The 27966-nt window shown below is 45.7% G+C and overlaps 1 protein-coding gene across 4 annotated transcripts in view; it reads left to right on the forward strand.

The window, feature by feature from the left end:
* NR1H3 (nuclear receptor subfamily 1 group H member 3) overlaps positions 1 to 27966 on the forward strand; it is a 58878-nt gene that overhangs the window by 10509 nt on the left and 20403 nt on the right. For 3 of the 4 annotated variants that reach the window (XM_077818656.1, XM_077818658.1, XM_077818657.1), the window contains 2 exons: positions 22317 to 22558; positions 23758 to 24024. In XM_077818656.1, the coding sequence (XP_077674782.1) occupies positions 22441 to 22558; positions 23758 to 24024 (385 nt within the window). In that variant the 5' untranslated portion in view covers positions 22317 to 22440. Of the gene's footprint in view, positions 1 to 22316; positions 22559 to 23630; positions 24025 to 27966 lie in introns of those variants that run through there. The other variant, XM_077818655.1, reaches the window with a different exon arrangement.

Below are 27966 nucleotides of genomic sequence, written 5' to 3' on the forward strand. Positions count from 1 at the left end.
ATGTGGTTGTATGAGAGTGCCCAAGCAAATGATCAAGTCTCTGAACTATAATGTTCTCGGTATGGTCAAGAAAAGGAAGTTTTGTACAAATTATGTTAAATGTCTTCTTAGGGTAAACTACTGTGGTGTCAGCCCCACAAGGTTATAGAGCCTGACTCTGGAACGTCATTCTGATTCTTGCAGTCTTACCCAAATGGAATCCCTGTGGCAGATATGATATCACACTTCTTTTGCATTAAATAGATTTCCTAATAGCTATTACCGCCAATCAGACGAGTTTTAGAAGTAGGTAGCTTTCTTTGGTGGGATCCAGTATTGTACCTTTAATTCAGACAAGTAGCCTTTAAAACTGTTATAGCATTCATTTCCAAGTAAAATTCAAGAAATACTTTTCCTTCTGTTAAGCATCAAATCCAGTCTTTAGGAACATTAGCAATCTCAGGTCAGGGAAGTTGTGTCTCCTGTAATGAGATCTGCTAGGTAGCCACATGGCCATCAAGACATACATTCTCCAAAACAACTATATATTGGACATTCAGACTTTAACCTTTGTTAATTTTCAGCAGGTTTTCTCCACACCTTAATGCCCAGAGAAGAATAGAGGATAATATAATGTATTATGGATGTCTATATTTAAAGGATGATCTTACTTCCTACTCTGGAGACATACCACTGTGAAAATCCCATTGCAATGAATCTGTGGACCTTAGCAGGATGAAGAATAGGAAAATTTATTTGTACTGACCTGCAAATTTCCTTTCTTCAAGTAATAAGTTTCACAGATCCAGTCCACTCTGAATACAAAAGGATCATCCAGAAAATTGGCATTAAAAGATTCAGTTTATTTCATTAGGGGAAACTATAATTGTATTTTCTTCAAAATATGTTTAGCACAATCTGTACTTTGGGAAAACAGAACTATGTCATTCTGGCTGTGGAAGTTGTCTCAACTGAAGGGAAGTTCAGGCAGTGGGGCATTCCTCTGCTGCGTGTGACTGACCTTTCTGGTTCTGCACCCCAGCTGCGAGCAGGCTTAAGAACCCATTGTAATGGATCTGTGGACATTATTACTCAAAAAAAAATTTTTTTTTACCTAAATACAGGTAAATTTCCCTGTCGTTTTGATCCCATGATGTAGTTGTTCTCAGTTTATTTGATCCTCAGATCAGTTCTTCCGCTAATACGTAAATGTGAGATTTGAGCTCATTTTGGCTGGAATTCCAGAAGGACTGATACATGTAATGTTATTGACCCTGTGGCCCATGCTGGACTGGATTGTGTTAAGGATGGGGCATTTGGAGGCACCTAAATCTACTGAGTATTTGGAGACTTCCTGTTGGAATGGGGGGCTCTTGCTTCCCATCTGATGGGTGTGCTCTGAGTGCAGCCCTTTCACTGGCTGGCCCAGAATCAGCAGACTGTGCCTGACTCCAGGACTGTTTTCCAGCTGAGCATTTGTGGTGATGTCAGAGGCTGTGAGAAGGGACAATGCTTGGCAGCACAAAGTCTGCAGAAAGTTCAACTCCACATTTGGACTAATGCCTCAGAGGGAATTAGATCTACACATGCACTCTGTTACACAGACTGTCACACGCCCTCTCACATGCTCTCTTGCTGTCACACAGATCCTCTCTCATTTGCACAGACCTTTTAATCCATCCCACCCATTATTTTTCATTCTGCAGCTTTACAGAAGATTTTCGGCTTCCTTACAAACTGTTGCAGCACATGGAGTTTCTTCTTTTCTTCAGTGTTTAATTGAATTTGGCCCAAATAGAAGAAGTGCAGTGGTCATGCTGACTAGAGCCAGGCAAAATATGGCCAAATGTTGTGCAGGCATCCCTCACACAGAGCTCCTAAAGTCCTTGCTCCTGACATGCTGTGAACCCCATCCACTATTTCAGTCCTTCCCCCCCTGCACCTTCACATCTCTGTTGATACCCCTAAATACTTCCTGGTATCACCTGATAATCCAGTTCTGGGTTCCCTAATCCAGCTTTACTGCTGCACCTCAGTCTTGACCCTAGTGTTCCATTATCTTAAATGTAAAGACAGTAAATCCTGCCGAAGTATTTGGGTTTTGGACATATGGGGACTAGACTGAGATATTCAATATCAATAGTTGAGCTCATTTATTTTGAAGTGACTATCTAGTGAATTAAGACCCCAGTCCCAGTATCTAATTTATGTTTTTATGTAGGCAATGTACTATGGTATCATCCTTCCTTCCTGGCCACTGTATGCAGACAGGCTGTTACTGCTGTTAATGGAAATAAAAACATTTCTCTGCTGGTCTTTGGAATCTTCATGATTTTCCTGCCCATTTCTCAACCCAGTACCAAATCTCTCTCCTCCTTTATTATTATTATAATTCATTTATTTGTATTGCAACAGAACCAGCAGGCATCAGTCAGGGCCCCATTGCGTTCGGGGCTATACAGACACACTGTAAAGAGTCCATGCTCCCAAGAGCATACAGTTTAGATCAGTGGTTTTCCAACTTTTTTTCTGGCGACCCAGTTGAAGAAAATTTTTGATGCCTGCAACCCAGTGGAGCTGGGGATGAGGGGTTTGGGGTGTAGGAGGGGCTCAAGGCTGGGACAGAGGCTTGGGGTGCGGGGATGAGGGCTGCAAGATGGGACCAGAAATGAGAAGTTCAGATTTTGGGATGGGGCTCTGGGCTGGGGCAGAGGGTTGGGGTGTGGGATAGGGTCAGGATTCTGGGCTGCGGGGTGCAGGTTCTGAGGTGGGGCCAGGGATGAGGGGTTTGCGGTGCAGGAGGGGACTCCAGGATTGTGGGGGGGGGCTCAGGGCTGGGGCAGGGGATTGGGGCATGGGCTTACTTCTGGCGGCTCCCAGTCAGCAGCGCAGCCGAGGTACAGAGGCAAGCTTCCCATCTGTCCTGGTACCGCAGACAGTGCTATGCCCTGGAAGTGGCCAGCAGCAGGTCCGGCTCCTAGGTGGAGGTGTGCAAGTGGCTCCGCGTGGCTCTCACCCGCAGGCACCCCCCTCAGCTCCCATTGGCCGGGAAGCAGCCAATGGGAGTGCGGAGCCGGTGCTCAGGGTGGGGGCAACGCGCAGATCCCCATGGCCTCCCCTGTCTAGGAGCCAGACCTGCTGCTGGCTGCTTCCAGGGCACAGCGCAGTGTCGCAGCCTGCCTTAGCTGGGCAGCACCATCGACAGGACTTTTAACGGCCTGGTCAGCGGTGCTCATCAGAGCTGCCACGATCCAGTCCCTTCCATTCTGAGTTGTGACCCACGGTTTGAAAACCACGGATCTAAGTTATGGCAAGATGCAACAAGTTGATGAAACAGACAGTAGAAGAGAGAGAGAGGAAGGATGACTTAGCAAAAAAAAGAAGTATATTATTTTCCAATAAGCATTACTGTCACTCTCTCTTACTCCCCATCCCTCTCTTCTGTTTTCCTCCTATTTCTTATCCCCTGGTGTGGCAGGGCAGGGGTAAACCCCTTTAAGGCCCTGCCAAAATGCTGGCTGCAGCCTGCTCTCTGGCCAGGAGGCCAGGGGTAGAGACACAAGGATTCAGCAGGGAGCCCAGCTGCAAGCCCTAATGAGGGCTGGCTCAGAGGAACATGCTGAGCTAAGTACTGACAGCTGGGCTGAGGCACAAGAGGGCTATAAAAGCCCCAGGCAAACCTCAGTGAGTAAGCTATCCTGGGAGGAGATGGGATGGTGGTATTGCTGTCTCCTTACCAAAGAAGGATGCCTCAAAAGCCAGAAGACCCTGGGGAGGGTCTGTGGGGCACTAGCTGTTGGGAGATCTAGGAACTGCACAAACACTGTAAATAAAGACACTTGGGTGATCCAGCAAAAGAAGGCATGGAAGATTCTTTATTATACCAGCCTAGACGCCGGGCGCAGGCTCAAGAGGGAGGAAGCCTGCAGAGACCCTGTGACACCTGGGCACCAGAAGTTGCCCAGTTTTGTGGAAATTAGAGTGGCAACAGGCCTGTTTGACAGAGAGAAATCTAGGTTTGGGAGTCTTATGGGGATCCAGGAAGTGGGCGGGCAAAGCCCGCCTACTGCTAAAGGATCCCCCCCCAGCCTAAGGGGGGGGGTCCACAAGACCTAGAAAACCAAATAATTAGGGGGGACAACTAATGAACAACAGGGACAGGAGTGCGGTCAAGGGGTCAAACAAAGGGAACCTGATGGGGACACCGAGCAGAGAACCCCGGACAGCGCCCACTGCTCCTCAAAGGCGTCAAGGGAGTCAGTGGACGCTGCCCAGAGGAACTCTGCCCGGAGGCGTGAACGAACAGAGGATCGGAAATAGGCCCCACAGTCACAGGAGACTCCATCGGCCAACCTCCTCACCCTGGTTTTATAGATGGCCACTTTAGCCAGGGCCAGGAGGAGGTTGACCAGGAGGTCCTGCGACTTAGTGGGGCCAAAATCTTCCTGGATCCCAATAAGACTCCCAAACCTAGATTTCTCTCTGTCAAACAGGCCTGTTGCAACCAAAATCTTAACAAAATATTTGTGAGGAGCCAGAATAGGGGCTGCAGCCTGGCGCACTCCAGATAGACGTGCACCAGGGTTTCCCTCATGCCGCAAAAGAGGCAGGTGTCCGGGATTGGGGTGTAGGATTGGGAGTCGGAGGCAGGAACTTTTGAGTTCTAGTCCTGGCTCAGCTGCTCACTCATCAGATGGCCTTGGGCAATTTACTTGCCCTCCCTGTGTACTCTGCTTCCCTGGGATAACTTTTCTGTTTATTTTCTATCATTTCTTAAATGCCAGTGGTAGGTTGGGCCATCTCCCTGCCCAGAGGAATTAGTGACAATTAGAGGTTCATACCAAGAAGTTGTGCTGGGGCACTCAGGGGAATCCAGAGGATGCGGTGTTATCTTTGATTTTTCATGGTAATTCTTCCTCCCCTTTCTCTTCTTGTATAGTGCTGGGCTGCAGAAGGCCTTTGGGAGGCAATAATCATGATAGTGGTCTCTCCTACCTTCCAGGATTTTGGGGGGGGATGGTTAATTTGGTTGTTTCTAAAGGGTTTTGCAGATGAAAAGTACTTAAGACGTTTGGATGCTATCTGCTTCATTTTCCACTGTTCCCACAGGGAGCAGAGCAGGATTGGACCCTGAAATGTCATTTTGGCCTTTATTGAGTTGTTTTAATTACTCCCAGGATGAGGCTTCTGCCATTTCCCTTGCAACACCCTGTCAAGCAATTATTCCTAATATTCAACCTTTGCTCTTCTCTGACCTCTCTCCAATTTGTGAATATCTTTTTGGGACTGAGGTGGTATTTCCCCAGATCCATATGGAAAGGAACTATTAGTCCCCAGAGTACAAGTGTGAAGTCTCTAGGATTGAGGGTCACAGAGGACAAATGCAGGATCCCAGGTGTTGTCTCTTCCTTGCTCCATGATGTGGCGTGTCTGCATCATTTCACAATGGATGGAGAATCTTCACTTCTGTGCAAGCTTCATGTTAAGATCAGTTTTTGGTTCCCAGTCAACAACTCCCTGTATATATGTCCCATTGCACCATTCTGAAATATGGGCATTTCCCCTGGCCTTTCCTACCCCTCTCCTTTGAGTAACATTACCTGAAAATGGACCAAGGAAAATCTAGATCTTAGAATTGGTGCCTCAAAGAAAAGCTGGTTGTCACAGTTTTGTCTAACCATATATAATTAGCTCTGTGCAGAATGGGTATGAATAACTGACTGAAGCTAGAGGAGGAATAAGAACATAAGAATGGCCATACTGGGTCAGACCAAAGGTCCATCTAGCCCAGTATCCTGTCTGCCGACAGTGGCCAATGCCAGGTGCCCCAGAGGGAGTGAACCTAACAGGTAATGATAATCTCTCTCCTGCCATCCATCTCCAACCTCTGACAAACAGAGGATAGAAACACCATTCCTTACCCATCCTGGCTAATAGCTATTAATGGACTTAACCTCCATGAATTTATCTAGTTCTCCTTTAAACCCTGTTATAGTCCTAGCCTTCACAACCTTCTCAGGCAAGGAGTTCCACAGGTTGACTTTGCGCTGTGTGAAGAAGAACTTCCTTTTATTTGTTTTAAACCTGCTGCCCATTAATTTCATTTGGTGGCTCCTAGTTCTTATATTATGGGAACAAGTAAATAACTTTTCCTTATTCACTTTCTCCACACCACTCATGATTTTATATACCTCTATCATATCCCCCCTTAGTCTCCTTTTTTCCAAGCTGAAAAGTCCTAGCCTCTTTAATCTCTCCTCACACTGGACCCGTTCCAAACCCCTAATCATTTTAGTTGCCCTTCTCTGAACCTCTAATGCCAGTATATCTTTTTTGAGATGAGGGGACCACATCTGTACGCAGTATTCAAGATGTGAGCATACCAGGGATTTATACAAGGGCAATAAGATATTCTCTGTCTTATTCTCTATCCCTTTTTAAATGATTCCTAACATCCTGTTTACTTTTTTGACTGCCGCTACGCACTGTGTGGATGTCTTCAGAGAACTATCCATGATGACTCCAAGATCTCTCTCCTGATTTGTTGTAGCTAAATTAGCCCCCATCATATTGTATGTATAGTTGGGATTATTTCTTCCAATGTGCATTACTTTACATTTATCCACATTAAATTTCATTTGACATTTTGTTGCCCAATCATTTAGTTTTGTGAGATCTTTTTGAAGTTCTTCACAGTCTGCTTTGGTCTTAACTATCTTGAGTAGTTTAGTGTCGTCTGCAAACTTTGCCACCTCATTGTTTACCCCTTTCACCAAATCATTTATGAATAAGTTGAATAGGATTGATCCTAGGACTGACCCTTGGGGAACCCCACTAGTTACCCCCAGAGGTGAAAGTAACTTAAAGGACTTACCAGTACTCCGGAGTCTTGAGTGGGGGGCAGGAGCGTGGCCTCGACCAGAAGAGGCGGGGCCTTTAAATACCTGGGCCCTTTAAATCAAGATTTAAACGCCCCAGGGCTGCGGCTGGGAGCCCCGGGGCCTTTAAATCACCCCTGGAGCTACCAGCTGCAGAGGCAGCTGGGAGCCCCAGGGCTCAGGGGCAATTTAAAGGACACTGGGTTCTGGCCACTGCTACCTCAGTGGAGCTTGGGCGCTTTAAATCATCGCCGGAGCCCTGCCACCACTACCCCAGGGCTCTGGCAGTGGGGCTTGGGGGGTGTTTTAAAGGGCCCAGGGCTCCCTGCAGCGGCTGGAGCCCCTGGCTGTTTAAATCACTGCCGGAGCCCTGCCGTCGCTACCCCGGGGCTCCGGCAGCAGGGCTCGGACGGTGCTTTAAAGGGCCCAGGGCTCCCTGCAGCGGCTGAAGCCCCGGGCCCTTTAAAGCACTGCCCGAGCCCCACTGCCAGAGCCCCTGGGGTAGTGGGGGCAGGGCTCTGGTGGCACTTTAAAGGGCCCGGAGCTCCGGCCGCTGCGAGGAGCCCCGGGCCATTTAAAGCGCCAGCCTGGGGAAGCCGGTCTGGTCCAGCATGGTGTACTGGCTCTTGCCGGTACGCCGTACCAGACCATACTGGCTTACTTTTACCTCTGGTTACCCCTCGCCATTTACCATTTAGTCATACCCTTTGTTTCCTGTCTTTTAACCAGTTCTCAATCCATGAAAGGATCCTCCCTCTTATCCCATGGCAACTTAATTTACATAAGAGCCTTTGGTGAGGGACCTTGTCTAAGGCTTTCTGGAAATCTAAATACACTATGTCCACTGGATCCCTCTTATCCACTTGTTTGTTGACCCCTTCAAAGAACTCTAATAGATTAGTAAGACATGATTTCCCTTTACAGAAACCATGTTGACTTTTGCCCAACAATTTATGTTCTTCTATGTGTCTGACAATTTTATTCTTTACTGTTGTTTCAACTAATTTTCCTGGTACTTACGCTAGACTTACCAGTCTGTAATTGCCAGGATCACCTATCTTCCAGTCATTGGGTACAGAAGCTGATTTAAAGGACAGGTTACAAACCATAGTTAATAGTTCTGCAATTTCACATTTGAGTTCTTTCAGAACTCTTGGGTGAATGCCATCTGGTCCCGGTGACTTGTTACTGTTAAGTTTATCAATTAATTCCAAAACCTCCTCTAACGACACTTCAGTCTGTGACAACTCCACAGATTTGTCCCCTACAAAGGACGGCTCAGGTTTGGGAATCTCCCTAACATCCTCAGCCGTGAAGACTGAAGCAAAGAATTCATTTAGTTTCTCCACAATAACTTTTATCGTATTTAAGTGCTCCTTTTGTATCTCGATTGTCCAGGGGCCCCACAGGTTGTTTAGCAGTCTTCCTGCTTCTGATGTACTTAAAAAACATTTTGTTATTACCTTCTGAGTTTTTGACTATCTGTTCTTCAAACTCCTTTTTTGGCTTTTCTTATTATATTTTTACACTTAATTTGGCAGTGTTTATGCTCCTTTCTATTTACCTCACTAGGATTTTACTTCCACTTTTTAAAAGATGCCTTTTTATCTCTCACTGCTTCTTTTACATGGTTGTTAAGCAACGGTGGCTCTTTTTTAGTTATTTTACTGTGTTTTTTGATTTGGGGTATACAGTTAGTCTGGGGCCTTGTCTACACTAGAGAAGTATAGCTATATCAACAAATTCTCCTAGTGGAGACTCAGTAAAGCAGTGGGGCATGCAAATTCTCTCTCTCTGCTGACATTTGGTAGAATTTAAAAGAAAACTGAGGCAGGGACTAGTTCTCATTTTCAGCCTTCAGATTGGCCAGGTTGAGCTATCACTGCACCTAGAAGGTTTAAGTGCAGATCAGCAACTTGTCTGGTGAGCTGCAAGCTTCTCAGCTTTAGTTCCTCAGACCAGGGTTTTGGTTGTATCAGGCTGTTTCCCAGTAGAATTTTTCTGTAGGCTTCCTAGGCCTGGTCTACACTTAAAAGTTTTACTGGCACAGATATGTCAAGAGTGTGGAAAAAAATCACACAGACCTCCAACCAACATAGTTATGACAGTTATACCAACAAAACGTTCTGTTCCCAGTATAGCTTTTTTGTTCAGGGAACCAATATAAACTATACTGGCAAAATAAATCTTTTGCTGGTCTAAGCTGTGTCTCCACTAGGAGGATTTGTTGATATAGCTATACTTTTCTAGTGTAGACAAGGCCCAGACTAAACACCCCTCCTCTGCTCCCCTACACAAGCAGCTGAGCAGACCTGTCTTTGTTTTCCTGTTGGAAAGAGGGGTGTTTGTTGGTGTGTTTTTCTCTGCTTCTCCTCCTGGGAGGAGCACAGATGGGATTTTTCCTGTTTGAAGTCCCTGTCAAAGTCAAAGCCACTTTGTGTTTCCTGCCATCCAAAAATTGGTGCTGATAGTGAAGTCAAACTGATGCTGAGCTGAAGTCAAAGCCAAGCTCCCAGGGTTGCTGCAGTTCAGTTTCAAAATAGCAGGCTCTGCTGCTGTTCTCCCATGCAGGTGCTGCAGGGACCTATATAGCTTCTAAGCAGCAGCTGGACTCTGTCACCCAATTGGGATTATGTCTTTGGGAGCCATTCCTCTTGTGGAGATAGGGATGATGAGGGGTGACTGCCATTCCATCACTTGTGTGTTGTGGTTTGAGGGGGGGAAGGGGGGGAGGGGATCATCATGATAACATCTTCCTTCCTGAATCCCATACATGTCTTGATTTCTGCTTTCCCTGAGGTCGTATATGCTCTAGATTTGCCTGAGGCTCAAAACCCAACATGATGGGTACAGTATAAAATCCCAGTTAGAATAGAATAGTCTGGAGTTGAGTTAGGGCTTGTCTACACAAACATTTAGTTTGTGGCAAGCTGGGGTGTGAATCTACCTTGTGTTAACCCGCTGCGCACTAACTGTTCACGTGGACCCTTCTGATGCACACTAACAGTTCCTCAGGGCACTTTGATCTAGTCCTGTTTCAAAGTGGGGGTAGATCATAGCACACCAAGGAACTTTTAGTGCATGTCAGCAGGGTCCACGTGGACAATTAGTGCATGGCAAGCTATTGAGGGATTGATTGATACCACAGGTTGCTGTGAACTAAATGTTCATGTAGAAAAGCTCTGAGGCAGCCATTGTCCAGATCTAGATTGACCTCTCTGCCAGAGGCTAACAGAGTTTGGGCAGATGACACCATGAGAAACTCCATACCAGTAATTGTGACTGTATGAAATCCCGACACCATTCCCCAACTCACCCCCAAACTCTGAGCCACAGGGAACAAATCAGCCTTTCTCGTCATCACTCATTCAGGGGAGCTGGCATTTACAGGCAAACAGGAAAAGAGGCCAAAGGGAGCCCTGCGTACAGTGTGAATGAACTGGAGTAACCCCTTCTCCTTTCTCCTTCCCTCAGTTACAGGACCAAGGGCATCCGGCAGCCCACAGGGAGGGAGGGAAGGAGCAGAAAAGCACAGCCCATTCTGAGAACTCACTGGCCTGAAAGTACTCACACTCACTCACACTCTCTCTCTCTGCTTGTGCTGCTGCGGGCTCTTCAGGCCTCCCAGGCTCTGGGTGGGAGATCACTGTCAGGGCAAAGGCAAAACCTCAGCCATTGGCACTGAAGGAAAAAAGGAACTAACAAGAGAGACAGGCAGGAGGGAGGCTTTGCTGCAGGACCAGGTAGGTGAGCTGGAGGGCTGCTTGTAGGGCAGTTATTGGGTGGCTTAGGGTTTTTTTTATTTTGGGGACTTTGTGGGCTCTGGTGTGAGATTGGAGTTGGCCACATCTGAATCCAGTCTGCTTTGGGACTTGGAAATGAGCATTCCTAGCACAGAGATGCCCATGGTCTCTCCTGGAAGGGAACAATCCCCTGTTCACTGAAGGATTTAGGACAATGTGAGATATTATGGTCAGGGGGACACCTGCAAGGGTAGAAGCGCAGGAGCTGCCAGAAGTGAGGCTGTGCACTGAAGTAGAGTAGAGAAAAGTCCCCAGGTCTGATCCTGGCCTGGCCTGGATTATTATACATTAACTCCTCACTTAAAGTCGTCCAGGTTAACATTGTTTCATTGTTACATTGCTGATCAATTAGGGAACATGCTTGTTTAAAGTTGCGGAATGCTCCCTTATAACGTTGTTAGCAACCCGTTGCAGCTAGCTGATGGGGGCTTGGAACCAGGGTGGACCGGCAGCCCCCCATCAGCTCCCCGTTGCCCTAAGTTCCCTGTGTGGCAGTAGGCTATCAATTGCCAGCAGTTCAGCTGTCCCTCCCCCACTGCCGTGTGCTGCTCCTGCCCTCTGCCTTGGAGCTGCTCTCTGGAGCCTCCTGCTTGCTGTGTGTGTGTGTGGGGGGGGAAAGAGCGGGGCTAATGTCAGGGTGTGCTCCTGCTCCTGCAGCCCGCTTACCCCATATCTCCATAGAGCGGGGGTGGGGGGGGGTGGGGATGGGGATGGGACACGACAGGGCTCAGGATGGAGGAAGCTTCCTGGCAGCAGCTTCTGTCTCAACTTGCTGATCTACTTACAAAGGCAGTGTACTTAGTGCGGTCAGCATACTTAAAAGGGCAATGCGCATCTCTCTCTCTCTCTCTCCCACACAGTGCGTGTCTCTGTCTGCCATGCTGTCTCCCCTCCCTCCATTTGTGCTGCCTTGTAGACTGTGAGGCTACATTAACAACAATGGGTTAACCCTTGAGGGCTCAGCTGATTGCTAGTTCCTCATTTAGCAGTAAGGCATTCCCTGGGAAATATCCATCTCTCTGACTCAACCCCCTGAACCAAGCTTCACAATCATCAGCCCTGTGTACCAGTATTAAATTGTTTGTTTAAAACTTATACTGCATGTGTGTGTGTGTATATATAATATAGTCTTTTGTCTGGTGGAAAAATAATTTCCCTGGAACCTAACCCCCTCCCCCTCATTTACATTAATTCTTATGGGGAAATTGAATTTGCTTAACATCGTTTCGCTTAAAGTCACAAATTTTCAGGAACATAACTACAACGTTAAGTGAGGAGTTAATGTATTTATTATTTGTATTGTGGTAGTGTCTAGAGGTCCCGGCCCGTTTGTTTTAGGCCCTGTGCAAACATAACAAAGAGACAGTCCCATCTCTGTTACTTCAGTTCTGTATTTCTTCCTGCCTGGGATAAAATTAAATTGTTTGAAGCCTGTTCTCATTGCCCCTTTATAATCATATAAGAAACATGCCAGGGGCATCTCACTCACACCAACTCAGTAGAGAGGTATTGGTAAATATCTTGGGACTTCTCTTCAGTCGTGGCAAAATGCAGTGGCCAGACCAGTTTGTGGAAGTTCAGAGGAATAACCTGACTCTCCCTTTGACCGTACCATTCTTCCCCTGCTTTGCTTTGTGATCCAGGATAGGCTGCTGCATTTGACAGAGGCTGGAGGAGAGGTTGCATCTGTACCAGGCTTTTGGGAAGCCGTGGGCAGTGTTTTGCATCATCAACATTAAAGGCAGCAATGAATCCCATGTGTTCATCTAGTTCACACCTACTATCTCTCTGTAGGATTAGTCCCTAGAGGGAAAGTTCCAGGACTTTAGCGAGTCTGCTTTTCAGTGTCCTAAGTAATGAGGCTTCTCCACTTTCCTTGAGTGATTACTCCATAGTCTAGTAGATCTTACCATTAAGATGTTTTTTCCCCCTGATATTCAGCTTAAATTTCCCCTTCTTAGTTTCATCTCACTTATCCTATCTTCCACCATAAGTAAGTCCTCCTTTCCTTGGTATTTACATTCCTCAGGTACTTGTACACTGTTATATCTCCCTGCCCCCCTCCAGTCCTCCATAAGACAAGTTATATTTAGTTGTTTCAGTCTCTTTCTTCTGTTGCTTTCCTCTGTACTCCCTCTAGTTTGTGGACATCTTTCTGGTACTGAGATGTCAAAACTGCTACATTATTTTAGATGGAGTCTCCTGAAAGCTGTATAGGGAGACACTATTCTCTGTTTGCTCCAGGACCTTAGGCGTAGACCCAGAGCTGATCTCTGTTTTCCCAGAACTGTACAGAGAGGGGCTATCCCCCTGCTCCATGAATGTTTAGACACTGCAAAACTGAATTGCCTTTTATGCTATCCTGTTGCATTGCGAGCACCTATCTAGTGTGCAGTCCACTATCACTAGGCATCACTGCTTCCCAGGTTTTCCCCTCCCATCATGGATCTTGGTTTTGAGTTATTTTTCCCCTGAAGTACTAGCTGTGTTTCCCCAGGCTGAGTCTCACTTTATTTTCTGCCTGTGTGTCTAATTTCTCTAGGTCCCTTTAGGTTATTTCTCTCTCCTGACAGGGTGCTAGCAATTCCTTCCAGTTTAGCATGACCTATGCCTGTCATTAACATACTCTTTACCTTCTTAACAGATACTTGCTGATGATATTAAATCAGACCAATCTTAACGCTGGTTTCACCAGCAGAGCCTGAGAAAAGAGTGCTGTAGAGACGAGGAGGAACAAGCAAGCCAGTGAGAGCTGGAAAGAACCTCTTGCTTCCAGAGACCTGCTCAGAGGAAGTACTAAGGCCTTTTAGGAAGTTTGTGAAAATCTGCTAGATAGTATAAAAGAGAAGGTGCTCATTAGAGCACCAGGTCCCTGGACAACATCCACTCTTCTGATGGAAGAGAATGGGTCTGTCTGTGTATGTTTTTATGCTGTCCTATCACAATGCAAGCTCCTACATAGTGCTGTAACACTTACTCTGTGGGACTCTACTAGATCCAGACCCCAACCCAATGCTTTGTTTTTTATCTCAGCCATTTGGACCTGAAGCCAGTTTTCTGCAAACATGACAGTGTCATAGCTGAGCCATTGTAAGTTAAGATTTCAGAAAACTTTTTGTGGGATACTGTGGGCCCAGCTTTCAAAGAGAGGATCAAATTGGCTCTTTGATGCCCAAATGTGTATTTTACAAGTTTGAACCCATTTAGGAGCCTAAATACAAAATTTGGGCACATGTCTTCATAGAATCATAGAATCATAGAATATCAGGGTTGGAAGGGACCCCTGAAGGTCATCTAGTCCAACCCCCTGCTCGAAGCAGGACCAATTCCCAGTTAAATCATCCCAGCCAGGGCTTTGTCAAGCCTGACCTTAAAAACTTCCAAGGAAGGAGATTCCACCACCTCCCTAGGCAACGCATTCCAGTGTTTCACCACCCTCTTAGTGAAAAAGTTTTTCCTAATATCCAATCTAAACCTCCCCCACTGCAACTTGAGACCATTACTCCTCGTTCTGTCATCTGCTACCATTGAGAACAGTCTAGAGCCATCCTCTTTGGAACCCCCTTTCAGGTAGTTGAAAGCAGCTATCAAATCCCCCCTCATTCTTCTCTTCTGCAGGCTAAACAATCCCAGCTCCCTCAGCCTCTCCTCATAAGTCATGTGTTCTAGACCCCTAATCATTTTTGTTGCCCTTCGCTGGACTCTCTCCAATTTATCCACATCCTTCTTGTAGTGTGGGGCCCAAAACTGGACACAGTACTCCAGATGAGGCCTCACCAATGTCGAATAGAGGGGGACGATCACGTCCCTCGATCTGCTCGCTATGCCCCTACTTATACATCCCAAAATGCCATTGGCCTTCTTGGCAACAAGGGCACACTGCTGACTCATATCCAGCTTCTCGTCCACTGTCACCCCTAGGTCCTTTTCCGCAGAACTGCTGCCTAGCCATTCGGTCCCTAGTCTGTAGCGGTGCATTGGATTCTTCCGTCCTAAGTGCAGGACCCTGCACTTATCCTTATTGAACCTCATCAGATTTCTTTTGGCCCAATCCTCCAATTTGTCTAGGTCCTTCTGTATCCTATCCCTCCCCTCCAGCGTATCTACCACTCCTCCCAGTTTAGTATCGTCCGCAAATTTGCTGAGAGTGCAATCCACACCATCCTCCAGATCATTTATGAAGATATTGAACAAAACCGGCCCCAGGACCGACCCCTGGGGCACTCCACTTGACACCGGCTGCCAACTAGACATGGAGCCATTGATCACTACCCGTTGAGCCCGACAATCTAGCCAGCTTTCTACCCACCCTATAGTGCATTCATCCAGCCCATACTTCCTTAACTTGCTGACAAGAATACTGTGGGAGACCGTGTCAAAAGCTTTGCTAAAGTCAAGAAACAATACATCCACTGCTTTCCCTTCATCCACAGAACCAGTAATCTCATGATAAAAGGCGATTAGATTAGTCAGGCATGACCTTCCCTTGGTGAATCCATGCTGGCTGTTCCTGATCACTTTCCTCTCATGCAAGTACTTCAAGATTGATTCCTTGAGGACCTGCTCCATGATTTTTCCAGGGACTGAGGTGAGGCTGACTGGCCTGTAGTTCCCAGGATCCTCCTTCTTCCCTTTTTTAAAGATTGGCACTACATTAGCCTTTTTCCAGTCATCCGGGACTTCCCCGGTTCGCCACGAGTTTTCAAAGATAATGGCCAATGGCTCTGCAATCACAGCCGCCAGTTCCTTTAGCACTCTCGGATGCAACTCGTCCGGCCCCATGGACTTGTGCACGTCCAGCTTTTCTAAATAGTCCCTAACCACCTCTATCTCCACAGAGGGCTGGCCATCTCTTCCCCATTTTGTGATGCCCAGCGTAGCAGTCTGGGAGCTGACCTTGTTAGTGAAAACAGAGGCAAAAAAAGCATTGAGTACATTAGTCTTAAGTATCTACATTTGAAACCTAGGACTGTCTATCAAATGCACTTGTTCACTTGGTCATATTCACAAAGGCTCCTGTGCTGTTATACAGGAGTATGCATAAAGGCATAATTCCACTGACACATATGGGGAGACATGTGCTTGTGAGCACAGTCACATTAACACATGGACGCACACACAAGTACAGTTTCTCTAACAGAGAGTGTCCATGCACATGGGGGTGCACACAGGTGAGAAGCATACAGGCATATTTATGCTAACAGTCATATGGATGGTTTCACATATATGCCCCAGGCATACAGGCGCAATCCCTCCGTCACACACATGCACACCCATTCTTTCAGCAGGTGGCTGGCTAATGCTGCAATGACATCGTGTTCTGGTCAGCATCCCATGTTTTGTACCACCCCACAAATTTTCACAAACTTCCTAAAAGGCTTCAGCATGTCCTCTGAGCATCTGTTACTGGGGGAGGAAGAGGCTGTTCCAACTCTTGCTGGCTCTTGTCTCTCATTCCTTCTGTGGTCTACAGCACACTTTTCCTAGGCTCTCTTTAGGGGAACACATGCCTGGAACAGGGACTGTATGTAAAAAGCTGATTTGTATTTTCTGAGGAAGGCTTGTGGCGCCTGAGGCTCAGGGCTTCTCCCAGAATGCATTGGTCCTTCCAGGAAGGCCAAGGGAGTTAGTGGGATTGGGGGTGAGAGAAAGGCAGTCATACCTAGCAGGGTAGAAGTCATTGTGACTACTTCTGGGCTACTTGGCTTATTGTGCACAAACTGCACTCTACGCAAGGTCATCTCCTTTACTTGTATCTTTTGTAGCTAGGGGACAGAATTTAGACATATCCCAGGCAGCTGTGACTGTTGATTACTGATCAGATGGAAGATTTCCAGAATGAATGGAGGGGAAGTTCTCTTGGGAATTGGAATGGGACTGTTGCCTGTTGGATGGGGTGGGAGCTCAGGCTGTGGGGGTTAGTCCCTGTGGAGGAACAGATAAGAGCCCTGGCTGTATAGAGAGTTTTTGTGTGAGAAAGGAGTGGAGCCCTTGCCGTGGGAGTGGGAATGCTGGCTGCAGGGGTTCTGTGGGTATGAGGGTGGGAGCACTCACTGCAGCGGACAAGGCTGAATGCTGTGGCTTGTATCATGATAGTTTATGGGTATTTTGCCTACAGTTTGAAACACAAGGGTTACCAAAGTGCTGAACTTGGGACTTTCGGTCTCTGAGTTGTTCAGCTGTCTCCAGGAGGGGTGGGGAGGAAGAGAGGGGGAAGAAGCTGGTGCCAGCACATCTCGGAAGTGCTTGGCGCCTTGATCTGAGACATGAATGACAGTTTGTGGGAGAACTGCTTCCCCCAGCCTTTCACCTAGATTGACTTCCTCCTTGGAGACTGCACTCAGTGGAGTTCTCTGTTCCAGATGCTGCATTTGGGAGTGAGAGGTTGCCCTGTTTTATCATTTTGCCAGCTCTGGTTTTCAGAACTGGCACCAGGAATTGGGACCAACAGGTGGGGCAGCACCGCAGGCTGTATCAGGAAGGTTAAGTTTTCCTTTTGCAGGTTCAATTAGCATCACTGTTTTACATCTGTAATTGAATTTTAGGTGCAAATCTGGGCACTTACAATTCTTAACTACCCGATTGCTGGTACAAAAGGGAGGTGGAACTTCAACCCTTTGGAAACTTAGCCCTAAATCTTTATGTTGCCTCCTGTGACATCTCCTGGTGACTTGTAGGGTGAATAGAAGTCCAGCTTTCGGTAGGATTTGCCTAGACCTGTGTTAAGGTGGGAGGCAAGTAGCCATCTCTCTGACTCTGACCTACTGTTAGTGCATGGAATGGGGACGCTTGAGTTGGTTTCATAGCATGAAGACAATAATTTATTTGTGTTCAGGGTGAGCACACAGAGATTCCAGCCTAATGAGAGAGAGAGGGGAATTAGAAAAGATACTTTAAAAAAATTGAAAATGAAAATCAGCCCCCATTACTCTGTTGCACAGGCTTCCCCTCTCCCTGTCACCTCTGATGGTCCACTGCCAGGGCTGCTCTGCTATAGCCACCCTAGCTGCCCTGGAAGGTCCTGCTGACTCAGTCTCCCCACCCACTACACAGATGTTATGGCTTGCATTTAGGTCAAACACCATCAGCTTGAAGCTGCTACTGAATTCATGTAAAAGGAAAATGCAGTGCTTTGGGGAAGGCTTCTCTGGAGTATCTCTGCTCCCAGCTGTCCCCGGCCTCCTTACACTGGGAAAGTTAGGCATCCTCTGTTCCCCCTTCCTATGGATAACTGCAGACTACTCATGCACAGACAGGGAACGTCGTGTCTCTTCTGTCAGAAGCTGAAGCGTTGTGTCTCTTCTGTCTCTTTGGGCTCGAAATACCCAGCCAACAGCTAGTTCCACTCTTGTTATATGTGTTGGCCCTGTTTGCACATTGAAGACATGTCTTCAATATCTTCCATATCTGAGGTAGAAGCAAAACTCAAACAGCTTAATGGGACTAAATCGGGGGGCCCAGATAATCTTCATCCAAGAATATTAAAAGAATTGGCACAAGAAATTGCAAGCCCATTAGCAAGAATTTTTAATGTATCTGTAAACTCAGGGGTTGTACCGTATGATTGGAGGATTGCTAACATAGTTCCTATTTTTAAGAAAGGGAAAAAAAGTGATCCAAGTAATTATAGGCCTGTTAGTTTGACATCTGTAGTATGCAAGGTCTTGGAAAAAATTTTGAAGGAGAAGGTAGTTAAGGACATTGAAGTCAATGGTAATTGGGACAAAATACAACATGGTTTTACAAAAGGTAGATCGTGCCAAACCAACCTGATCTCCTTCTTTGAGAAAGTAACAGATTTTTTAGATAAAGGAAACGCAGTGGATCTAATTTACTTAGATTTTAGTAAGGCGTTTGATACGGTGCCACATGGGGAATTATTAGTTAAATTGGATAAGATGGGCATCAATAGGAATATTGAAAGGTGGATAGGGAATTGGTTAAAGGGGAGACTACAACGGGTCCTACTGAAAGGTGAACTGTCAAGTTGGAGGGAGGTTACCAGTGGAGTTCCTCAGGGATCGGTTTTGGGACCAATCTTATTTAATCTTTTTATTACTGACCTGGGCACAAAAAGTGGGAGTGTGCTACTAAAGTTTGCAGATGATACAAAGCTGGGAGGTATTGCTAATTTAGAGAAGGACAGGGATACCCTACAGGAGGATCTGGATGACCTTGTAAACTGGAGTAATAGGAATAGGATGAAATTTAATAGTGAGAAGTGTAAGGTCATGCATTTAGGGATTAATAACAAGAATTTTAGTTATAAGCTAGGGACGCATCAACTAGAAGTAACGGAGGAGGAAAAGGACCTTGGAGTATTGGTTGATCATAGGATGACTATGAGCTGCCAATGTGATATGGCTGTGAAAAAAGCTAATGTCGTCTTGGGATGCATCAGGAGAGGTATTTCCAGTAGGGATAAGGAGGTTTTAGTACCGTTATATAAGGCACTGGTGAGACCTCACCTGGAGTACTGTGTGCAGTTCTGGTCTCCCATGTTTAAGAAGGATGAATTCAAACTGGAACAGGTACAGAGAAGGGCTACTAGGATGATCCGAGGAATGGAAAACTTGTCTTATGAAAGGAGACTCAGGGAGCTTGGCTTGTTTAGCCTAACTAAAAGAAGGCTGAGGGGAGATATGATTGCTCTCTATAAATATATCAGAGGGATAAATACCAGAGAGGGAGAGGAATTATTTAAACTCAGTACCAATGTGGACACAAGAACAAATGGATATAAACTGGCCACTAGGAAATTTAGATTAGAAATTAGACGAAGGTTTCTAACCATCAGAGGAGTGAAGTTTTGGAATAGCCTTCCGAGGGAAGTAGTGGGGGCAAAAGATCTATCTTGCTTTAAGATTAAACTCGATAAGTTTATGGAGGAGATGGTATGATGGGATAACATGGTTTTGGTAATTAAATATTCATGGTAAATAGGCCCAATGGCCTGTGATGGGTTTTAGATGGGGTAAGATCCAAGTTACCTGGGAAAGAATTTTCTGTAGTATCTGGCTGATGAATCTTGCCCATATGCTCAGGGTTTAGCTGATCGCCATATTTGGGGTCGGGAAGGAATTTTCCTCCAGGGCAGATTGGAAGAGGCCCTGGAGGTTTTTCGCCTTCCTCTGTAGCATGGGGCACGGGTCACTTGCTGGAGGATTCTCTGCTCCTTGAGGTCTTTAAACTACAATTTGAGGACTTCAATAGCACAGATATAGGTGTGAGGTTTTTTTTTGTACGAGTGGTGGGTGAAATTCTGTGGCCTGCGTTGTGCAGGAGGTCAGACTAGATGATCATAATGGTCCCTTCTGACCTAAATATCTATGAATCTATGTCACTTTGGAAATTTCACCAGGCAGATATCCCTGTCCTCCTCTTTGGTTCTGGGTGTCTGGTCTTCTTCCCTATTTCGTAGCATACATAGGCTGGCTGCACTGGAATGCTTAATCATCGAAAGTAACAGGAGCCCAAGCAGTCATTCAGTTCTTCAGTTGCAGAACTGGCCCCTTCCTCTAGTAATATTCACAGAGCTGCTGTGGTCTATAGGGTAATTCTTTAAAATAATTAATATTTTTTTGAATGAATCTTCCCCATAATTTTAAATTCATGAACAATGGTGTGCTCAGCAGAATCTACCCTCAGGGCAAGTATACTCAGCTCTCTGCCTGTCACACCCAAACATGCCTGGACGTGCTGCTCACAGCTGTGCCAATGCAGAGCAAATGTGGGAGTAAGAACAAACAGTGGGTGTGGGGTTTATTCATCTCCAGATCCCATCCTCATTCTGTTCACTACAGCATTTACATCGGTGTGGTTTTCAAGCCAGCTGTAACTATCCACTTTGTGCCTTTGGGCATAAAGGCACCGGGAGCCTTCTTGCATTTCCCCAAACCCAGATACATTAGCTTACTATCCTGCATGTGGGGATGTTTTATTCTTTCTGCCAGTTCATGGGTTTCCCTTTTGCTGCCATTGTATTTCTGCTGGAGTATCTATTTCTCCAGTCGCTCAGGGACTAATGAATATGTGCACCAAAGGGAGAGGGACTCTCTACTCCTTCTATTGTCCCTATCAAGGCTAAGGCGTTGTCTACACAGATCATGTTTTAATATGGCCTGTGGGCATTAAACCTCCTGTATCTGTTATCTGGCAGAATATAATGGAACCAGGCAGGTGTCCAGCAGACTCAATCATATGTCTCAATTTATACTTGTTGGTTCCACTGGGGACATTGCAGTAGTCTTTGGATTGTCTATACTTGAAAAGCTGCATTAGTTGAACTAAATATTAGATAGATTTTAAATCTGTCCAGTCAAATTGGTACAAACCCTTAATATAGATGGACTTAAAACTGCTGTAATCCTTAAGCTTGCATTGGTAAATTGCTGAATTAAGCTAAACTGATAAATGAATATTAAACCAGTTTAGGTAGGTCTACCTTAGGAGTTTGCAATGGTTTAACTAGACTGATTTAAACTTAGTCTAGTTAAACTGGTCCAACTCTTTGTATAGATGAGAGCCTTTGAGGAATTTGACTAGGTCTTTTTCTCAATATGGCTGTAGACTGATGTTCTGCTCCTGCAGTGGACTTAAACAATGGATGTGGACTTTGTGTTTCCCAAGTGTCTGAGAGGGGAGCCTTTCAGAGGGCATCTTTGACGGTGAATGCATTTGCCTGAAGAAGGATTATAGCCATTTTCCATAGATCTGATGTAGGAGTTTTATCTCCTGCTATAGTTTGTACCTGTGCTCTAAATCAGTGGTTCTCAGCCAGGGTACTTGTACCCCTAGGGGTATGCAGAGGTCTTCCAGGGGGCACATCAACTTGTCTAGTTTTACAACAGGCTACCTAAGAACTACTAGTGAAGTCAGTACAAACTAAAATTTCATACAGCTGATGACTTGTTTCTATTGCTCTATATACTGAAATGTAAGAACAATATTTATATTCCAATTGATTTACTGTATAATGATATGGTAAAAATTAGAAAGTAAACACTTTTTCAGTCACAGTGGGCTGTGACACGTTTTTGTATTTTTATGTCTGATTTTGTAAGCAAGTAGTTTTTAAGTGAGGTGAAACTTGGGGTATGCAAGACAAATCAGACTCCTGAAAGGGGTACAAAAGGTTGAGAGCCGTTGCTTTAAATGACATTGATCCTGAGCACAGCACAGGGCAGCTGTTAGTATCACAATGAAGATTTTCTTGTAGTTTAATTGTAAAGACCTTACATTCTTTATAATGTGAGCTCCTCAAGGCACATCACAAAATCCATCATTGCTGGCACTGATTAGCAGCACCTTACTGGCAGGTTCAACACAGGACAAAGGATGTGGAGATTGGAATATCCCTCTCACAGACTTGGGGATATCCCTGCAGGTCAGGGCTGAGGTTCAGTGGTGATCTGTGTGATAGAGAAAGCTTGTCCTGCAGTGGTAGATATTCTGGGGATAAACAGAGGATTCGTTCTCCAGGATCTGCTAAATCTTGTAACTTTCATCACATTCACATAGGGTTTTAAGGAAATAAACATAAATAACAAGCTGATCGTCTCTTTGTTGAATGATGGAGCAAGGCCTCAAAGTATAGCTGGATTGGTAGCCCCTGAAATAAAATTCTCTCCTCTTATGCGTCTGTTTTTCTCCACAGGCATCTCCAGTCAGTTTTTAAACAGCAGAGAGAACCTAACAGCCTTGAAGACTTCTGCAGCCTTACACACAGCACTAACCATGCTACAGAGATGAAATGATAGTGAGTCTTGCCAGTGTACCCCATGGGTCCCACACAGCTTGCTGCACAGGATCATGGGAAAAGGGTGGCAAGTGTATTTGAAATGGAGGAGGAAGGTTTTTCACTCTTCCATGGCTCGGAGATCCCCTCCGAGCATGCAGGTAAGGCAGTCCTTGTGACATTCACACACTGTGAAGGTGGTGTGCTCACTGAATCACATACATAATGCCTGCTTAGCAAAATCCTAGGGTTTGATCCATTACATGCAGGGCACTTGATGGGATAAGGAAATAGAAGAGGAGTTGTCAGTTGGTGGGGGGAAGGATGGGGTTCTCCAGCATGTAAATGGTGACAACAGATGTGCTGTAATGTACTGGCTTTGTGTGTATATGTGCATGTGATGTTGTCCTCTGTCTAGTGGCTGAGCCCACTGGGAATAAAAAAGACGGACTTCTGTCAGTCATGGGAGATCTTGGGATTTAGGAGTGGATGCAAGGGTTCTTGCATGGGGAGGTATATGCAGGAGGTAGAAGAAGAGAACACTTCAGGAATCCAAGGATTAGTTGAATTAGTGCCATGTGGCCCCCACTTCAGCAGTATTTGCCCTCTTGGCTGGTTCTCCAAGGCTTCCCTTCATGGGTGTTGTCTGCTTTAGTCTGCGTTTTCCGTAGCACCCTCATTTCAGCCCCTCTTCTCCTGTGACTCTTGGGCTGCTGAGCCATATTTCAATATCCTCTCAATGGGGTTTGAGTGCCATTGAGGTAATGCAGTGCTGAAGTCTTGCTCTGCAAACACCTTTGTATAGCGTTGCACATTGTTGCCTCGGGGCGGGGGAGAGGGTGCTGAGTGGAAGTGAGAGCACCGGAGACAAATTTTTAAAAAATAGATTTTCTGTACAGTCTGGGATTTGGCTTTAGATTTGGACTTCTCCTCTTTGCAGCTCTTTCATATGCCACTGAAGGTCACTCCCACCTTGTCAGACTTACAGAGAGGTGAAAGTGAAAAAGGGTATCTAGTTTAAACACATCTAACTCTTGGGGCTGGAAGCAGCAGGGGCTGCCTCTCCCCATTCCCATCCCCCAAAAGTCTGAAATGTGGCATAAAAATGGGAGCAGTGTTGTGCTCAGGTTTGGGCAGCAGTTGACATTTCTAGTAGCTCTAGGTAAGAGAAGGAGTTCTCATCCAGATGGATAGTGGGAGAGATCTGGGCTGAAACTGACTCTAATCCCCAGGATGTACCTGTGCCGCCATGGGTGGGAGTGGATTTGCGCTAGGGCACTGGCTTTTCTAGGGAACTGGATGTCTTGGCCTATTCACAGCCTCCACTTATCTTATCCTTCCTCTTTTTCCATCTCTGTAGAACATCTACCCCTGAAGCGGAAGAAGGGTCCAGCCCCCAAGATGCTGGGGAACGAAGTGTGCAGTGTATGTGGGGACAAGGCCTCAGGCTTCCACTACAATGTGCTGAGTTGCGAGGGCTGTAAGGGCTTCTTCCGCCGCAGCGTCATCAAGGGTGCCCAGTATGTCTGCAAGAATGGTGGCAAGTGTGAGATGGACATGTACATGCGCCGCAAGTGCCAGGAGTGCCGGCTGCGCAAGTGCCAGGAGGCAGGCATGCGGGAGCAGTGTGAGTGCAGGGGAGGGAGGCATGTTGGAGCAGTGTGGGTGCCAGGGAGGGGGGCATGCAGGAACAGCGTGGGTGCAGAAACACTTGTGGGGACGTAGAGTCATTGTGGACTATGCCAGAGTGGTGAGGCTGTTAGTGGGGATATTGATGCTGCCAGTGCATATAGTGGCCATGCTGCCTGGTATCTACGTGGCTGGGAAAGGGGACTGTTTACTCTGAAAACAATTTAAAAATAACCTTCAGAGGCACAGCTGCCCACACACCAATGAAGTTCTTGGCAAGCTGACTGCCTTGTGATTCTGAGTGTGTGAAGTGTTATTATGCTGTCTGCATAGTCAGCATTATTGCAAGCACTTGCCATGCTTGTCACACACCTTGCATCCACACACACAAGTTGTAACAAGTGCACAAATATTGCCACACCGTTGCAACTGCACTTACACATGCCCAGTTCTGGCACTCAATTTTACTTCCTACACTGGGTTGCTCTGCTCTGTTGCAGTGCTAGTGTAGACCGGGAGCTCAGTCTACCTGCTACAGTCCCTCAGTGCTCCTGCCCACCTTTCAGTGACAGCTCAGAGAACTAGCTCTGTCATATGTCAAGCCACCTTGTAGGACATGTAGGCTCAAGAGAAACTCAGTTGGTACTCAGCTTGTCTGGTTTCCCCCTTCCCCACACCCCAAAGCGCAGAGCAGTGAAAAAGGATACACAGTGAGCCATAGCACACAGAGCCATGCTCTAAATCAATGTATATACTGCACTGGGGATTGGTGTAGCCATTTGGATTCTGTCTCAACACCATCACTCATACTCCTGAGAGCAGGAGAAGGGACACAGCAAAAACACAGCAAAACTATTCCTGTCCCTACATCTCACTCACATTCTGCAAGTAAATCCCAGATCACTTCCTAGTGGTTCAACACTTACTTGTTGTGTTGCGGAAAATAACTAGGCTGCATCTCCTCCCATCATCTGCACTGTCCTGCCAAACTTGGGCCCATTCCACTCCTGTCTCTGGATTCTTTAGGGAAACACAGATACAAACTACTTATAAAGCAAAATCAAAACAAGAAAAAGCAATAATAAAATCCAGCCTCCCCCTCCCCCATCCCCGAATGCACAGCCACCCAAATAGGACAGTGCTTGTAGTAATGGATTCCAGAATATATTGGACAGTAGCTCATGGGGAAGCTGGTGAGCCCCTGCCATGGCATCTGCATGGATTGTGCAAAGGTGTAGCAAGGCATAGGCCCTGTCCTTCATGATGAATGCATGGATCCTTTGGCAGGACAGAACTATAAGAAATAGGCAGTGGAACAAACTAAAACTGGAAACAGATACAAATGGATGTTTTCTACCATCGCCTACAACCTGTATCACATACATGAAAATATACCTATTAGCAAACTTAGGGAGTTGGTAAGTAAGATCCCATGGAAAGGAAGTCTAAGGGTCAAGAGAGTTGACAGTTTTTCAAAGAGACATTATTAAGGGCACAAGAGCAAACTATCCCACTGCGTAGGAAAGATGGAAGTATGGCAAGAGATCACCTTGGCTTAACCAGGAGATCTTCAGTGATCTGAAACTCAAAAACTAGGTCAAATTACAAAGGATGAATATAAACAAATACCACAAGTATATAAGGACAAAATTAGAAAGGCCAAGGCACAAAATGAGATTAAACTATCTAGAGACATAAAGGGTAGGGTGACCAGATGTCCCGATTTTATAGGGACAGTCCTGATTTTTGGGTGTTTTTCTTATATGGGCTCCTATTACCCCCCACCCTGTCCCGATTTTTCACATTTGCTGTCTGGTCACCCTAATAAAGGGTAACAAGAAAACAGTCTACAAATACATTAGAAGCAACATAAAGATCAAGAATAGGGTAGACCCATTATTCAATGCGGGGATGACGACAATAATAGAAAATGTGGAAATGGCAGATGTGCTAAATTATATTTTTCATTCAGTTTTCACTAAAAAGTTTAGTAGTGATTGGTCATCTAACATAGTAAATGCCAGTGAAAATGAGGTAGGATCAGAGGCTAAAATAGGGAAAGAACAAGTTAAAAAATATTTAGACAAGTTAGACGTCTTCAGGTCACAGGGCCTGATGAAATACATCCTAGAATCCTCAAGGAACTTACTGAGGAGAGGTCTGAGCCATTAGTGATAATCTTCAAAAAGTCATGGAAGACAGGAGAGATAGAAAAGGGCAAATATAGTGCCTATCTATAAAAACGGGAACAAGGACAACCTGGGAAATTATAGACCAGTCAGCATAATTTCAGAACCTGGAAAGATAATAGAACAAATAATTGAGCAATCAGTTTGCAAACATCCAGAAGATAATAAAGTGATAAGTAACAATCAGTGTGGATTTGTCAAGAACAGATTGTGTCAAACCAACCTAATAGCTTTCTTTGACAGGGTAACAAGCCTTGTGGATGGGGGAAAGCCGTAGATGCAGTATTTCTTGACTTTAGTAAGTCTTTTGATACTGTCTCGCATGACCGTCTCATAAACAAATTAGGGAAATACAACCTAGATGGATTTATTATGAGGTGGGTGCAGAACTTGTTAGAAAACTGTTCCTAGAGAGTAGTTAACAATGGTTCACAGTCAAGCTGGAAGGGCATAACGAATGGGGTCCCACAGGGATCAGTTCTGGGTCTGGTTCTGTTCAATATCTTCATCAACGATTTAGATAATGGCATAGAGAGTACACTTATAAAATTTGTGAACGATACCAAGCTGAGAGGGGTTGCAGGTGCTTTGGAGAATAGGATTAAAATTGAAAATGATATGGACAAACTGGAGAAATGGTCTGAAGTAAATAGGATGAAATTCAGTAAGGACAAATGGAAAGTACTCCACTTAGGAAGGAGCAATCTGTTGCACACATACAAAATAGGAAATGACTGCTTAGGCCTAGGACTGCAGAAGGGGAATTGAGGGTCATAGTGGATCAGAAGCAAAATATGAGTCAACAGTGTAACATTGTTGCAAAAAAAAAAAAGCAAACATCATTCTGGGATGTATCAGCAGGAGTGTTGTAAGGAAGACAAGAAGTAATCCTTCTATTCTACTCCATGCTGATTAGGCCTCAGATGGAGTATTGTGTCCAGTTCTGGATGCCACATTTCAGGGAAGATGTGGATAAATTGGAGAAAGTTCAGAGAAGAGCAACAAAAATGATTAAAGGTCTAGAAAACATGACCTATGAGGGAGGACTGAAAAAATTGAGTTTGTTTAATCTGGGAAAGAGAAGACTGAGAGGGGACATAACAGTTTTCAAGTACATAAAAGGGTATAAGGAGGAGGGAGAAAATTGTTCTTGTTAGGATAGGACAAGAAGCAATGGGCTTAAATTGCAGCAAGGGTGGTTTAGATTGGACATTAGGAAATAGTTTCCTGTCAGGGTGGTTAAACACTGGAATAAATTGCCTAGGGAAGTTGTGGAATCTCTGTCATTGTCTAACCTGCTCTTAAAAATCTCCAAAAACCTGTCAGGGATGGTCTAGATAATACTTAGTCCTGCCTTGAGTATAGGGGACTGGACTAGATGACCTCTCGAAGTCCCTTCCAGTCCTATGATTTCATGTATGATATTTTAGGGTGCAGTCCAGACCAGTGAGGATTTGTGTCATCACTTGCCCTGCAACCTGGGGTGCCTCACAATGCTTTGGTGCTGTAGCTTCCAAATTGGGCTCCTCACAAACAGCATGCAGGTCATATCCTGAGTGTCTGTGTGTAGCCATAGCCCTGGTCCAGCAGCTCCGACTCCAGTAGTCTGTCAGCAAACATCAGCTGCACTCTGGCTTCCAGCAGCCTTTGTTAATACTTGCAGGGTGACCCCAACACATTCCTAGTCACAGATTTTCCCCCAAAAGCGTGTGTTCTGTACTGACCAACCCTCTCCTGGATAGTCCAGATAT

This window comes from Eretmochelys imbricata, chromosome 6, assembly GCF_965152235.1.
Source record: "Eretmochelys imbricata isolate rEreImb1 chromosome 6, rEreImb1.hap1, whole genome shotgun sequence".
Lineage (NCBI taxonomy): Eukaryota > Metazoa > Chordata > Testudines > Cheloniidae > Eretmochelys > Eretmochelys imbricata.